Here is a 12849-nt window from a genome sequence, read left to right on the forward strand (position 1 = left end):
GCAGGCTGTGTGTATCTCTCTCTTCCCCCCTGTGTAGAAGTTTTTGAAAGTAGGTAAGTATTATCTGTAAAACCCCGGGGAAGATGGGGTTCAAGGAAGCAGCATTTACGGAGTTGTGTGTTTTCCTAGTAGTTTATACAGAGGAAAGAAAAATCATTTATTATCTTTGGATGAAATCCTGGCAGTTTTAAACTCATTGAATAATAGGAAATGTTGGCTGCTCTTAATGGGTCATTTGTTGTGTTAAACATTAGTAATGATAAATATTTATTAGGTAGATGGAAAGGCCTGTCCTGTAAAATGCTGTGACTCATTATTCTAATCCTAGTTATTCATAGTTTTTCAGTTTAAAGTGAAATATTTACCTATTATGTATTTAATATTTTTGATGCTATAATTGGTATTTAAAAAATTTTAATTTCCAACAGTATTTTAAAATTTTTTTAATGTTTTTATTTATTTTTGAGAGAGAGAGAACATGAGTGAGGGAGGGGCAGAGAGAGAGGGAGACACAGAACCCGAAGCAGGCTCCAGGCTCCAAGCTATCAGCACAGAGCCCTACGTAGGGCTTGAATTCACAGGCCATGAGGTCATGACCTGAGCTAAAGTCAGACACTCAGCTAACTGAGCCATCCAGGCGCCCCAATAGTTTATTGTTTTTTTTAAAAGATGTTCATGGGGCGCCTGGGTGGCTCAGTCGGTTGAGCGTCCGACTTCGGCTCAGGTCATGATCTCACAGTTCGTGGGTTCGAGCCCCGCATCGGGCTCTGTGCTGACAGCTCAGAGCCTGGAGCCTGTTTCAGATTCTGTGTCTCCCTCTCTCTCTGCCCCTCCCCTATTCGTGCTCTGTCTCTGTCTCAAGAATAAACAAACATTAGAAAAATTAAAAAAAAAAACTTAAAAAAGATGTTCATGACCTGAGCTGAAGTCAGACACTCAACTGACTGAGCCATCCAGGCACCCCAATGGTTTATTGTTTTTTTAAAAAATGTTTTATTTCTTTTAGAGAGCGAGCGAGAGAGAGCAGAGGCAGGGGAGGGGCAGAGAGAGAGAGAGACAGAATCTGAAGCGGCTCTAGGCTCTGAGCTGTCAGCATGGAGCCCGATGCAGGGCTCGAACCCGTGAACCACAATATCATGCCCTGAACTAAAGTCAGACGCTTCACCGACTGAGCCACCCAGGTGTCCCCGATAGTTTATTGTTAATACATAGAAATACGATTGTGTATATTGACCTGTGTTTGCTTGTGACATTGACAAACTCACTCCAGCAGGTGTACTTCAGATTCTTAAGCAATTTCCATATGGACTGTCGTGCCGTCTTCAAATAGTGGCAGTTTTAGGTTCTCCTTTCTAATCTCTATGCCTTTAATTTCTTTTTCTAGCTTGACTGTTCCAATTAGGACATCAATACAATACTGAATGGAAGACTGAATGGCCTTGTCTTGCTCCCAGTTTTAGAGAGAAAGCATGCAGTCTTTCACCATTGAGAATGATGTTGGTTTCAGGTTTTTTTTATTAATCCCTTTTATCAGGTCAAGGAAGTTCTCTTTCTAGTTTGCTGAGTGTTTTTGTCACGAGTGGGCGTTCAGTTTTGTCCCATCTTTTTGCAACTATTGGGATACTCGCTTGAGTTTTCTTAGTATCACATTGATTAGTTTTCTGATGTTAAGTCTTATCGATCCTTTCTGGAACAAGCCCCGCCTGGTCACGATATATCATCCTTTTTGCTACCCTTTGTGCGGGTTAGCCTTGTACGCTGGGGAGCACAGGTCAACATCCAGGCCAGAAACATTGGCCTGCCACACAACTTGCCCTTGATCTCTGCCTCTGCAGCGGTGGCCGTGATGGCCCTGGGAGGAGGAATTTCCAGGACCCGAACAAATTCGCTGAGGTGGGGAGCCTGGTTCTGTGGACACCCTCACGTCTCCCCTTAACTTCTCTGCTGTACCGCCGAGGCGTGTGGTGTTCACACCTGTCCAGAGCTGTCTCCTGAGCACCTTTACCGTAAAAAGAGCAGCACTGTTTATTTTTATTTTTAAACTCGACACTGCGACTCGGCCAAACACTTCATATACAGTAGCTCATACACTTGGCCTCAGAACCGCACCGAGGCAGGTTTATTGTAACCCCATTTTCTGGACAAGGGGGATGAGACTTGGAGGAGTGAGGTGACATACCGAAGGTCACACAGCAGGTAACTGCTGTGCTGAGCGCTGTGCAGAGCTCAACTCTGCTGAGACCACAGCCTGGGCTCTTAGCCATTTTCCCCAGGCTTAGTGGCCTGGACGCCCCGGCCCTCCATCCGTCTAAAATCACCTAGATTGTGGCAGAGCCAGCCGGGGTCCACCTCGGGGAATTCTCCACCTCGGGTGACCCCTCTGGAAGGAAGACAGTTGGCTGGCAGTTGAGATGTGAGCAGGTGAGCCAGCCAGGGTTTGGAACGACCAGGGGGCCGTGCCAGCCTCCTCTAGTTTGATGCACAGCCTTTGACATGGAGCGGGACTCTGACCCTGAGCCATGCTGGTCTTAGAGACATTTCCATTCCTCGTTCTGAAATAGCATTTCGAGAAGCCAAACACTTCTTCTCTGGTTTCACATTTTGCCCATCTTTGAACAATCAGTTGATGTTCCTTATGATCATTGTTTCTGCTCTATTTCATTTTCCCGCTGATGCGGGTCCCCTTGGTGATGGCGGGGGGCGGGCGGGGGGGGCACTGGTGGTTTTCTCATCAAAGCTTCACAGTTAAGGCTTGTCAGTTGGGCTCTTCATTATGGTCCGTCCTCCCGCTTTTCCTCCTTTCTGAGTACTCATGTGCAGAGTTTGGAGAGTCCTGTGCCCGGCCTCAAATTCCACAAGTTCTTTATCTTGCCATAGCACGTTGGGGTGAGAGGGAGAGACGGGGATTAGATCACAGAATGTTGGAACTGGGCTGGATGGACTTTGCAGCTCATTCTAGAGGCAGTCGGCCCCATTTCACAGATGGGGAAATGAAGGCCACCCAGAAGATGGGATGGGCCCTGGGCCTTCTAAGTGCCCAGGCCTGTGTCCTCGCTGATCTCCCATGTTGTTTTTCTGGAATGCACCGTGCCTGGAGCCACTTTGTCTAGTTTATGTGACAAAGCAGCTGGCTCTCACAGGACCTGGAAAAACCCATGTTCATTTTTACCCCTGATGCAGCCAAATTCTCCCATGCCTACTCTGGGAAGTCAGAAAGAGGAAGTGAATTAAGGATCCTTGCTGGTAAGACTCTTGTGATTGAGAGGGTCCCTGAAACGCCATGCTGACCTGGAGGTTGCTGGCCTTTTGGCGTTAAACCTCCTTTTGGCCTTTCCCAGGAAGCTGGCCTGAGGAGGCCCAGATGCGTTTGTTTACAGCTGTCTCTGGGTGATGGTCGCCAGGTTCTGTGGTCAGAAGGAATGTTTCTGTCCCCTTATTTATATCTCCCTTGAGAGCCCTTGGGGAGACAGACCAATCAATTAACCGCCACTACCTGGAAACCTGGGAGATGGCGGATATGTCTGGGGCCGGTATTAAGAAGAAAAGTTGTAGGGGTGCCGGGGTGGCTCAGTCAGTTGAGCGTCGGACGTCGGCTCGGGTCATGATCTCACGGTTCTTGAGTTTGAGCCCCGCATCGGGCTGTCTGCTGTCGCGGTGAAGCCTGCTTCGGATCCTCTGTCTCCCGCTCTCCCTGCCTGCCCCCTGCTCGCGCATGCTCTCTCTCTCTCAAAGCTAAACATTTTTTTAAAAAAGAAAAAGTTGTAGATTTGCCCATATTTCCCCATTATTTATACTCTATATTAAGAACATGTAGTGTCGGGGCACCTGGGTGGCTCAGTCGGTTAAGCGTCCGACTTCGGCTCAGGTCGTGATCTCGTGGTCCATGAGTTCGAGCCCCACATCAGTCTCTGTGTTGACAGCTCAGAACCTGGAGCCTGCTTCGGATTCTGTGTCTCCCTCTCTCTGACCCTCCCCCCATTCATACTCTGTCTCTCTCTGTCTCAAAAACAAATAAACGTTAAAAAAAAAAAAACAAAAACATGTAGTGTCTGTGGAGAAGTCATTTAAGGTCTGTGAGCCTCAGTTTCCCTAAATATAATATGGGAACAATACTTGATTTTCCTCGCCCTTAGGGAGGCAGGGGGAATAAAAGTAGGGTACTGCATGAAGGGGCTTTAAAAGCAAAAATGATAAAATGATGCTACCACAAACTTGTTGAATTAGTTTTCCTTATCTGGTGGGTGCAGACCTTCTGACCTTAGAAAATCCAGATGTGCAAAAAGAGAGTGGATTCCAGCCCTGGAGTAAAGCAGCTCAGAGCCCGGCAGCCCGGCCACAGAGGGGCCCTTTGCTCATCGATGGTCTCTCACTTCTCAGAAGGGAAGCGTGGGAGAGGCAGGCTGGTCCCCTCGATGTCCCGGGGCCCAGCGGTATCGAGTTGCATTGCTGAGGTCTCTGGGGGGGACACGCAGCCGTGGGTTCAGCACAGTCTGTACAGGGAGCCACCGGGGAAACCTGTGGAGACGAAACTCTGAGAGCCACAGGCACTGGCAAGGCTCACAGCTTTCACTGCCGGCCCAGAGCCTGGGAAGCGGCTGCAGCCCTTGCTCACGGGGAGGGAGGCGTGTGGGTGTGTGAGTCTCTGTGTGTGTGTATAAGTATGTGTATGTGTGTGCACATATATATGTGTATGTGAGTGTATGTGTAAATGTGGGTGAGTGTATGTATGTTAAGAGTGTGCATATACGTGAGTGTATGTGTGTGGGAGTGTGTGTATGTGTGTATGTATATGCATGTATATGCGAGTGGGTGTGAGAGTATACGGGCATACGTGGGTTTGTATGAGAGACGGAGTCTGTGCATGAATGTCTGAGTGTGCATGTGTATGTGCGGGCTCATGGGTATGAGTGTGTACGTGTGGGTGTGTTTGTGTGCACCTCTGTGCATGTGTGTTGGGAGTGGGGCACACAGGCCCTATCTTGGGTTAGTGACGGACGGTTTTGCAGGCCAGTGGTTTCTTTTTAAAATTTTTTTTTTAACATTTATTTATTTTTGAGACAGAGAGAGACAGAGCATGAATGCGGGAGGGTCAGAGAGAGAGGGAGACACAGAATCCGAAACAGGCTCCAGGCTCGGAGGTGTCAGACAGAGCCCGACGCGGGGCTCGAACTCACGGACGGTGAGATCATGACCTGAGCCGAAGTCGTTCACTCAACTGTCTGAGCCACCCAGGCGCCCCCAGTGGTTTCTTTTTAAGCTGCAGGGTGGTTTGTGAATCCCGCTGAGTAAGCTGTGACAGGGAGTGACAGGTGAGGGGGACAGATCCGTGCTTCTTAGACCATCTGTGGCAAAGGAACAGATTTCTTTTCCTTTTATTCCCTATCCATTATGGATCAATTAAAGTGAATTCCTACCAAAATGTCGTAAAAAGGACACAAAATATAAGCCTCAGTTTAAAATGTTTGGATGCGCCAGACGGAAGGTTACCGCTGTAAGGGCTCCTGCAGGTTGCCTGTCAGTGTCTGCATGGGACCGAGGGGCCATGACGCCGGCAGGGCCACTGGTCCCTGGAGCCTGCTTTGTGTCGCATTGGGCTAGGCGACTGGCCCGAGGGAGGCGTGGAGAGAGCCAGGAAGGGGTTCTTTGCGGCAGACTAGCCTAGAACCGCCCTGGTCCGTGAGGGCAGAGAGACATGTCGAGGGATATCAGCAGGTGGCATGAATTTGGGGCCAGAGCAGCAGGCTCAGGGAATAACTTCCTGGGGCTACCCTGCCTCTGTCACCACCCATGCTAGCAGGACGGGTGTCCTGGGACCTGAGTCTCTAGCAGCTCCTTTCTGCACCAGATGCCATGGTGTTGGCAGAAACCAACTTTCTGGCCTTGCTGGGTGAGAGCCCTACACTGGGATGTGGGATCGCTTTGTCTGAAAGTAGCTTTGAAATGGGGGCTCACTAATTACAGGGTGTATGTTTATATAGAAATTGCGGTCGTTTGATTTCTCTCTCTTTCTTTTCCTCCCACCAGTATCAAGGCACTTCTTGTGCCTTCTGGCCTGGGATGTCCCAGGGTGTTGGAAGAAACCAGGCGTAATGGAAAGTTGCTCTGGGGACAGACGGTGGCCTCTGTTCACCTTGTGGTATCAGTGGGAAAGACAGGATCTGTGCCTTTGCCTTAATGCCTTTTCATGATAGTGTTTTCAGTCTATAATGTCTAATGGGCATCTCCTCCAAAGCAACCTCAGCCCTCCCCTCGGTGGTGGCGATGTGCTCGGAAGGGCTGGCAGGGCTGTGGCGGAGGGTGGCGCCGGGACGGTGACCCTGTGTGCCACGGCCTTTGCAGGGGGGCTGCTAGGAGGTCCAGGTATCGGCTGGTGCCTCTGGCTCAGCATTTTTGTAGCGAAGCTGTTGGAAGGAAAGAAGCAGAACAAAGAGGTGCTCTGTGATGGGTGTTGCTTCTTACCTAAGTGGACGTTTCCTTGAGAGCCACAAGGATCTTTGCAAAGGAGCTCAGGGCTGGGGTCTTATCCAGGTTTTATCGCTTGTCCAGGTTTCCAAAGGCCCCGGGCATATATTTTGGCTCCTTCTCACCCATGCCTTCCCCAGGAACCCACAGCACAGAGCAACAAGGTCCTGAAGTGCCCTGTCTTTGCTTTGTTCCCAGGGCAGGAAGACCCCAACAGTTTGCGCCATAAATACAACTTCATCGCCGATGTGGTGGAGAAGATCGCTCCTGCTGTGGTTCACATCGAGTTGTTCCGCAAGTAAAGAGGGCCTTCTTGTTTTCCCACGACCTCTGATGCTCCCACCGAGATGCACTGCCGTTAGCAAAGCATCAGAGCTATCTCTGAGGCACTTGGATTTGTCCAAGTGCCATTGACTATATTCCTACGGGAAGATAATGTTTCTCCCTTAGTGGGCTTTCCCTTTTGACTCTTTAAAGCTACATTCTTGACCCGCCTAGAGGAGTTAAGAACCTCTAGTGCTGAAGAGAGCCCCTAAGAATATTTTGTAAGTGGAGTTTTTTGGAGCTCGCAAAAGTCAGTAGCCTTCCATTGTTTTGAATGTTAAATAGACCGTTGATTGTAAGGTGTTTCAGGCTTAACCGGGTTCTCCTCTGGGTTCTAGGCTTCCTTTTTCTAAGAGGGAGGTGCCAGTGGCCAGTGGGTCTGGCTTTATCGTGTCCGAAGATGGACTGATCGTGACAAACGCCCACGTGGTGACCAACAAGCATCGGGTCAAGGTTGAGCTGAAAAATGGTGCCACCTACGAAGCCAAAATCAAGGATGTGGATGAAAAGGCAGACATTGCACTTATCAAAATTGACCACGAGGTAAGTGCGCTCCCCATCTGCAGAACTCAGTTCCCAGGTCGGAAACCTGGGAGCGTTTAAGAGATGCTGGGAGTATGGCCTGGGCTGGGCGAGCAAAGGGGGCTCACGGAAGCTTCTTTAATAAGCAGACTATAAGATCAGAGTTTTAAAAAATAGAAGCTGACATTTTTATAAAAGAAAGCAACAGGTTTATAAAGACATTAGTAGGTAAGCAGTGAACCTTGAGGCTCCCTTGCATTCCTGACCTCCAGGCAACTATTGTTACAGATTTGTTTTCATTTGTGCATTTCAGCAGCTTTGAAAACAAACCAGGTCTCCCAGATTGGTTTTTTTTCAGGGTTACTAGAAGTGTTTTAAAACAATGCTCCATTCTTAAAAAAGTTTTGGAAACCTTGAATTAAAGCAGCGCTGATGGATTTCTTCCTTACAGAACTTCTCAGAACTTTTAATATGCTCACGGGCACAGGAGTCTCCCACAAAAGGGTGTATACTCCGAATGATAATCATCTGAGCTTAGGACTTTTTTTTTTTTTTTTTTTTTTGGCAAAACTGAGACATAGTGAGCTCAGTCTGGGAAATGCTGTGTTTGAAAGCGGTTTGCTCTCTATTTATTCTTCTTGCCGTCGTTTTTGCCCTGTTGATTTGTCTGCCAAGTCTTCCTACCTGAAATCAAACCCAGGTCTTAGGGGCCATCACCAATTCCCGCTTGATGGTGTGTTGGTGGGGAGGCTTGGTTTGCTCTGTGGTGTGTGCAGTGAGATTGCATTTTCTGGTTGCTTCGTGCCCTTGTGATCTTGCAGACTTCATAGGGAAGGGAGACTCTGGGGAGGCTGGAATCCTGTTGTTGGCCCAGGAAAAGGTCCTAGACTGAGAGCCAGGAGGGGTCTTTTTTCCCACCTCTTTACCCACCTTTGCCTGGTTGTGGGCTCTGAAGGCAGACCAGTGGAGTATGACACAGGCCGTTTGTTGTCTGTGCTGTTTCTCCGGCTCCGTGCCTGGTGGCCTTTAGCAAAGTCTCGATTGGATATTATTTCTATTAGGTAGCTGTGGAATTTCTAGCAACATCTCTCTTTGAAGATGTGTTTATTCGTCACGATACAATCATAATAACTTCTACTCAGTGAGCTCCAGTGCCGATCCAGCCTCTGCCTTCATGCATAACTTCCACCTAATGAACAAGATAGCTGTATCATCCCCGTTTTATAGTGGGAGAAACAGGAAATAACCTGCCGGAAGTCACACAGCTATGCTGCCGTGAAACTAACCTTCCAAGCCAAGCCAGGCTCCTGACCCTCAACTGCCCAAGGCCGTGGCCTTACCGAAAGAATGGAACCCAGCCTTTTGGGGGAGACCAGATGGCTGGGCTTCAGATAGCCCACGGGTAGGCTGGCACTTCCCTATTTAGGAACGTGCTGCTCGAAAGGTGTGCAGGATGTGGTAGTCTCATCGGAAGGAGGCTGGCCAGAATAGCACATCCTGTGGCCACAGGCAAGACTTTTCAGCTCCCCCCCCCAAGCTCCTGGAAGGCAGCCAGCAGTCGGGGCTCTCTGCAGGCAGGGTGCTGGCCCGGATGCTAAGTGAGCTGCCGCCGCTGAGTAATGTTTGTGTTTGGAATGCGTGGGCACATAATGTGCCTCTGGCCAGGGGGATATTCTTTTCAGATTTTGAGCCAAGGTGGAGACTGTATCCTTGTGTCATCCCTGACATGTCCAGGCAGGACGTGAAACATCTCAACAGACCAGCTTTGCGGTGTTTCTGACCCAGCCCTTGCAGCGCCCCCCCCCACCCCCCTCCCCCCGTCGGGGGTCTGGCCCTTCGACCGGCAGCACAGTTTGCCATGTGTTTCCAGCTCAAGAGAAAGGTGCTTACAATTTAAAAGCTGAGCCAAATGTGGCTCTTTAAAAAGGAATCGGAAATGAATGGATATTAAATTGCAGACACCCACACAAGAGACTCGCTTCCACTTACTAAACTGCTTTTTTTATTTTTTGCTGATAGGAGTGGGAAGCGGGGAGAGTAAAACCATCTCTTCAGCTCTTTCCCTTTTGTTCCCGTAGTTTGATGATTGATTCTTTAGGAGGGGTCAGAGACTGACTTGGAAGGAGGCTCAATTTGGAAGGAGCCTCTCCTCTGGGCAAACCCAAATCCGCCCCAGCGCACGATTTAATAACCTGCAGGCTGTGGATGGGATGGGAGTTTGCACTGAGTCACTCTCAGGAATAGCAGAAGAGAAGAAAGCCAGTGCGAAAACTCAGAGCAAGGAGGAACAGAACCGGCAAAAACTGGGCCTGAGGATCGAACATCATTCCAAATGGTGCCTCGGGGGACTGTGGCCCAGCTGCCCCCGGGGCTGTTTCCTAATAACCCAATGAAATTGATGTGATGGCCCGCCAAGTATGTGGGCTGGGTAGCTAACTTGGTGGCTCATGACCCGGGGCCATTTCTTACTCGGCGTCCGCCCCCCCCCCCCCCCCCATGATTTCTTTTGGGGGCTCTCCATGACTTTAAACAGCTCTTGTCCTTCCTGAGTGTGGTATTCTCAACACTTTTAAGGAATAGAAATTACCATGGACATCTGTTGTCATGCCCCTTGTCATCTATCTGGCCGCCATCTCCTGGGAACAGCAGCTAGCATCTTCTTTGGGCTCTGCTTCTCCCCCGTTGGGCAGTCTTGGTGGGACCGTCTGTCACGGTACCCCCCCCCCCCGTGGCCCCGTTAGATCAAGCAGGCCCTCCCCTCAGGGGTGCACCTGTCTGTCACCCTCACAAAAACTGCAGGGGCCACGCGGGTGGAGCCCCTGCTGCTGAGACCCCCAGGCACTGTCTGAGTTCCAGCCTTCTCTGAGCCCAGTCTGTCTACTTTTGCTTCCATTCTTCGAGCTCCCCTCGCATCTCCAGTGAACCCCCTTTGGCTTGAGATTGCCAGCGACATGTCTGGGCTGGCGACCAAGGAGCTCTGTTTTTGCTTCTCACGGCTGAGAAGACACATGTGCGCTCACTTTCCCTGCTGAGTTTGGAGACGGGAGAACTTTCGGAAGAAGGCTCGCCAGCAGCCGCGTGGCCCGGTCTGTCCCCCTGCCCCCCACCCCCTAAGCTGGGGGAGGAGGGTCACCCCCCCCTCCCCCAGGCCCATTCTGTGCTTCTGTCCTAGGTTTTGCACCTCCTCTTTCCTGGGGCCAGCAGTGGCCTGGGGAGGGAGCGCCAGCTGCAGGAAGTTGGGACAGCGGGTGCATGCAAACATTTTAATAGAAAGCAGCTTTGAGGGCAGACTAGCTCGGCTTCGGATACAAACTGTTTCCAAGTGTGTTTAACATGACACTGGCCGTGTTTGCAGAACATTTAAACATTTCATCCCCAGGCAGCATTTTGTCCGTGCAGTCTCCTCTCTGAGCGGTTCCGAAAGAGAGAGAGAGTGGGGTGGAGAGAGAGGCCGAGAAGGAGAGGGGGTAGGTATAGATAGAGGCAGAGGTAGAAAGAGAGCAATGTGGTTTCTCTAGGCCAGACTCCAGGGCAGAAACCCTGGGGATGCGTTGAGGGGAAATCTCCTTTCGTTACAGCGGTTTTCCAGCCGGGTTGACGAAACACCAGGCGAAAAAGCACACGCCTCCCTCGCTGGTTCTGACTTTCGGACCGTGTGCTGTGTCCCCTTGATGCATTTCCCAGTGCTCTTCCGAAGAGAGCTAAGCTCCTTTCCCGGGGCCTCGGAGGCCTGGCCTAATGGGGCGCGCCTCCTCCCAACCTCATCTCCCCCCTCGGCCCGCCCACCACCCACCCTACTTAGCCTCTTTCACACCAGTGCTGTTTCTACCCGGTGGGGGGGAGGGGGTCTTGGCCATGCCTCCCCCCGCACCCCGGGGTATCTCCCTGCACCTCCTCCAGAGCTGGCCTTCCCATCTCTTTGGGGCTCCTGCCAATTTCTGCCCGAGACAGCCCTTCCCCGACCCACGACCCGGGGGGGTGCCCCCCCCCCCCCCCCCCTTTTCCCCCTGAGGGCACCCCCCCCCCTCTCTTTCCCCCCCCCCCCCCCCCAGCTGCTCCTCTCCTTAGCATAATTTACCATTGCCTTATTTGTTGATTTAAGTTTTTCCTCTCCGGCGGGAGCGTGAGGGACACGCCTGTCACACTCACATGTCAGGTCGTACGTGCTGGGCACCCATGTCCCGGTACGAATCTAAGTGCCCTCTGCTCCGAGGAATGCCAGAGCAGGGAGGCACAGGGCTCCCGTGGTGGCCTGTGTCCCACTGTCAGATGAGGGTGTGATGGCCCACGCTCCCCCCACCCTCCTCAGCCAGTGCTCATCGGATCCCGAAGCCCGTCTGCTTTGGACAGACACCCGGCTTTGCCTGGGCTCCCGCAGCTCTGTGGTCTTTGGTAACTCAACGCGCTGCTGAGGCAGTTAGGTTTCCTGTGGGCGCTTTCCCCTGACGCCAACAACCCGGGAAATATGTGGAAGCGGCCAGGTTGGGGCTTGGGAGGTGTTTTTCTTCCCTCGCCCCCAGGCCCACGTCCGTCCCCGGCCACGTTGGGGCCGGTTGCCGCCTACAGGCCAGACTCGTTTGAAGTGGCCCAAGAGGAGGACTTCTGGGCAGTGGGGGGCTGCTTGGTTTTCAGAGGGTCGTTTTGCTGCTGAGCCGGCTGCTGGGGCAGGAAGAGCTGCCAGCTCTGAGCCTGTGCAGCTCGGGACAGGGGTCCCTCGGGGTCGAGGGCCCCGGGCCTTCCCCGCACGGGTCCCAGTGGCCGCTCAGCAGGCTCTGTCTTCTCCAGGCCCGTGTCTCAAGATTTGGCCCGGTGCGTGGCGACGAATCCGCCCCGAGGAGGGCCCAAGGGGGCCCCGGGACCGTGGTGAGGGCCGGGGGTGGTGTGGTGCCAGGCATGACTCATGCCCGCCCACCAGCCAGCTCTCCTCAGGCAGTCTGATCGTCAGAAGGCGCTGACTAAGCCTTGCGAGCCGTCCGAGAGTGAATCAGATAACTCGGGGCCTGGACTGGCATGGCCTCCCATCTTTTGGAGCCCGTCCCTCGCCCTCGTAAAGCGACTGGGAGCCTGGGCTGTGGATCACACCACCATAGCTACCCTCTTATTTTGTTTCTGTGTTTTTCCCTTTTGGATTCTTTCCCCCACTCCCTCCGTGCTGGTCGTTCTGTGGTCTCGCTCTTTCTCTCCCAGAACTCCCCAGGCCAGAGACGCCACAGACCCTGTTGGCACCCCAAGGCTTCTATTACCGTATTGATTTTTACCAGTTTTAGGGGGTGGGAATCAATATCTCATGAGGTAATGGAAACCCGGGCAGCGAGGTGGAAGCCGGCCTTCATTCCTCCGTGCGGCCTTTGTGCAGAGGCTGCTGGGGACGTGGCCCCTTATGTTCTGACTGCAGCTCCTCTTGGAATGTGAAAATGTTTCAGTTCCCCAAACTATCAAAACCGGAGCCCTTGTGTGTTCTCTGGCCCTGGTTCAAGAACTTAGCTGATTGTTAAGGAAATTCTTTGGCTATTTTTTCTCTTAATATGGTAATGCCTTTTT

The 12849-nt window shown here is 51.8% G+C and overlaps 1 protein-coding gene across 1 annotated transcript in view; it reads left to right on the top strand.

Moving 5' to 3' along the window:
* HTRA1 (HtrA serine peptidase 1) overlaps positions 1-12849 on the top strand; it is a gene marked incomplete at its 5' end in the record, with an annotated part of 51637 nt that overhangs the window by 20811 nt on the left and 17977 nt on the right. The window contains 2 exons of the mRNA XM_049646024.1: positions 6661-6760; positions 7125-7329. Coding sequence (XP_049501981.1) covers positions 6661-6760; positions 7125-7329 — 305 coding nt within the window. The remainder of the gene's footprint in view (positions 1-6660; positions 6761-7124; positions 7330-12849) is intronic.

Source organism: Panthera uncia, chromosome D2 (assembly GCF_023721935.1).
Source record: "Panthera uncia isolate 11264 chromosome D2, Puncia_PCG_1.0, whole genome shotgun sequence".
Classification (NCBI taxonomy): domain Eukaryota; kingdom Metazoa; phylum Chordata; class Mammalia; order Carnivora; family Felidae; genus Panthera; species Panthera uncia.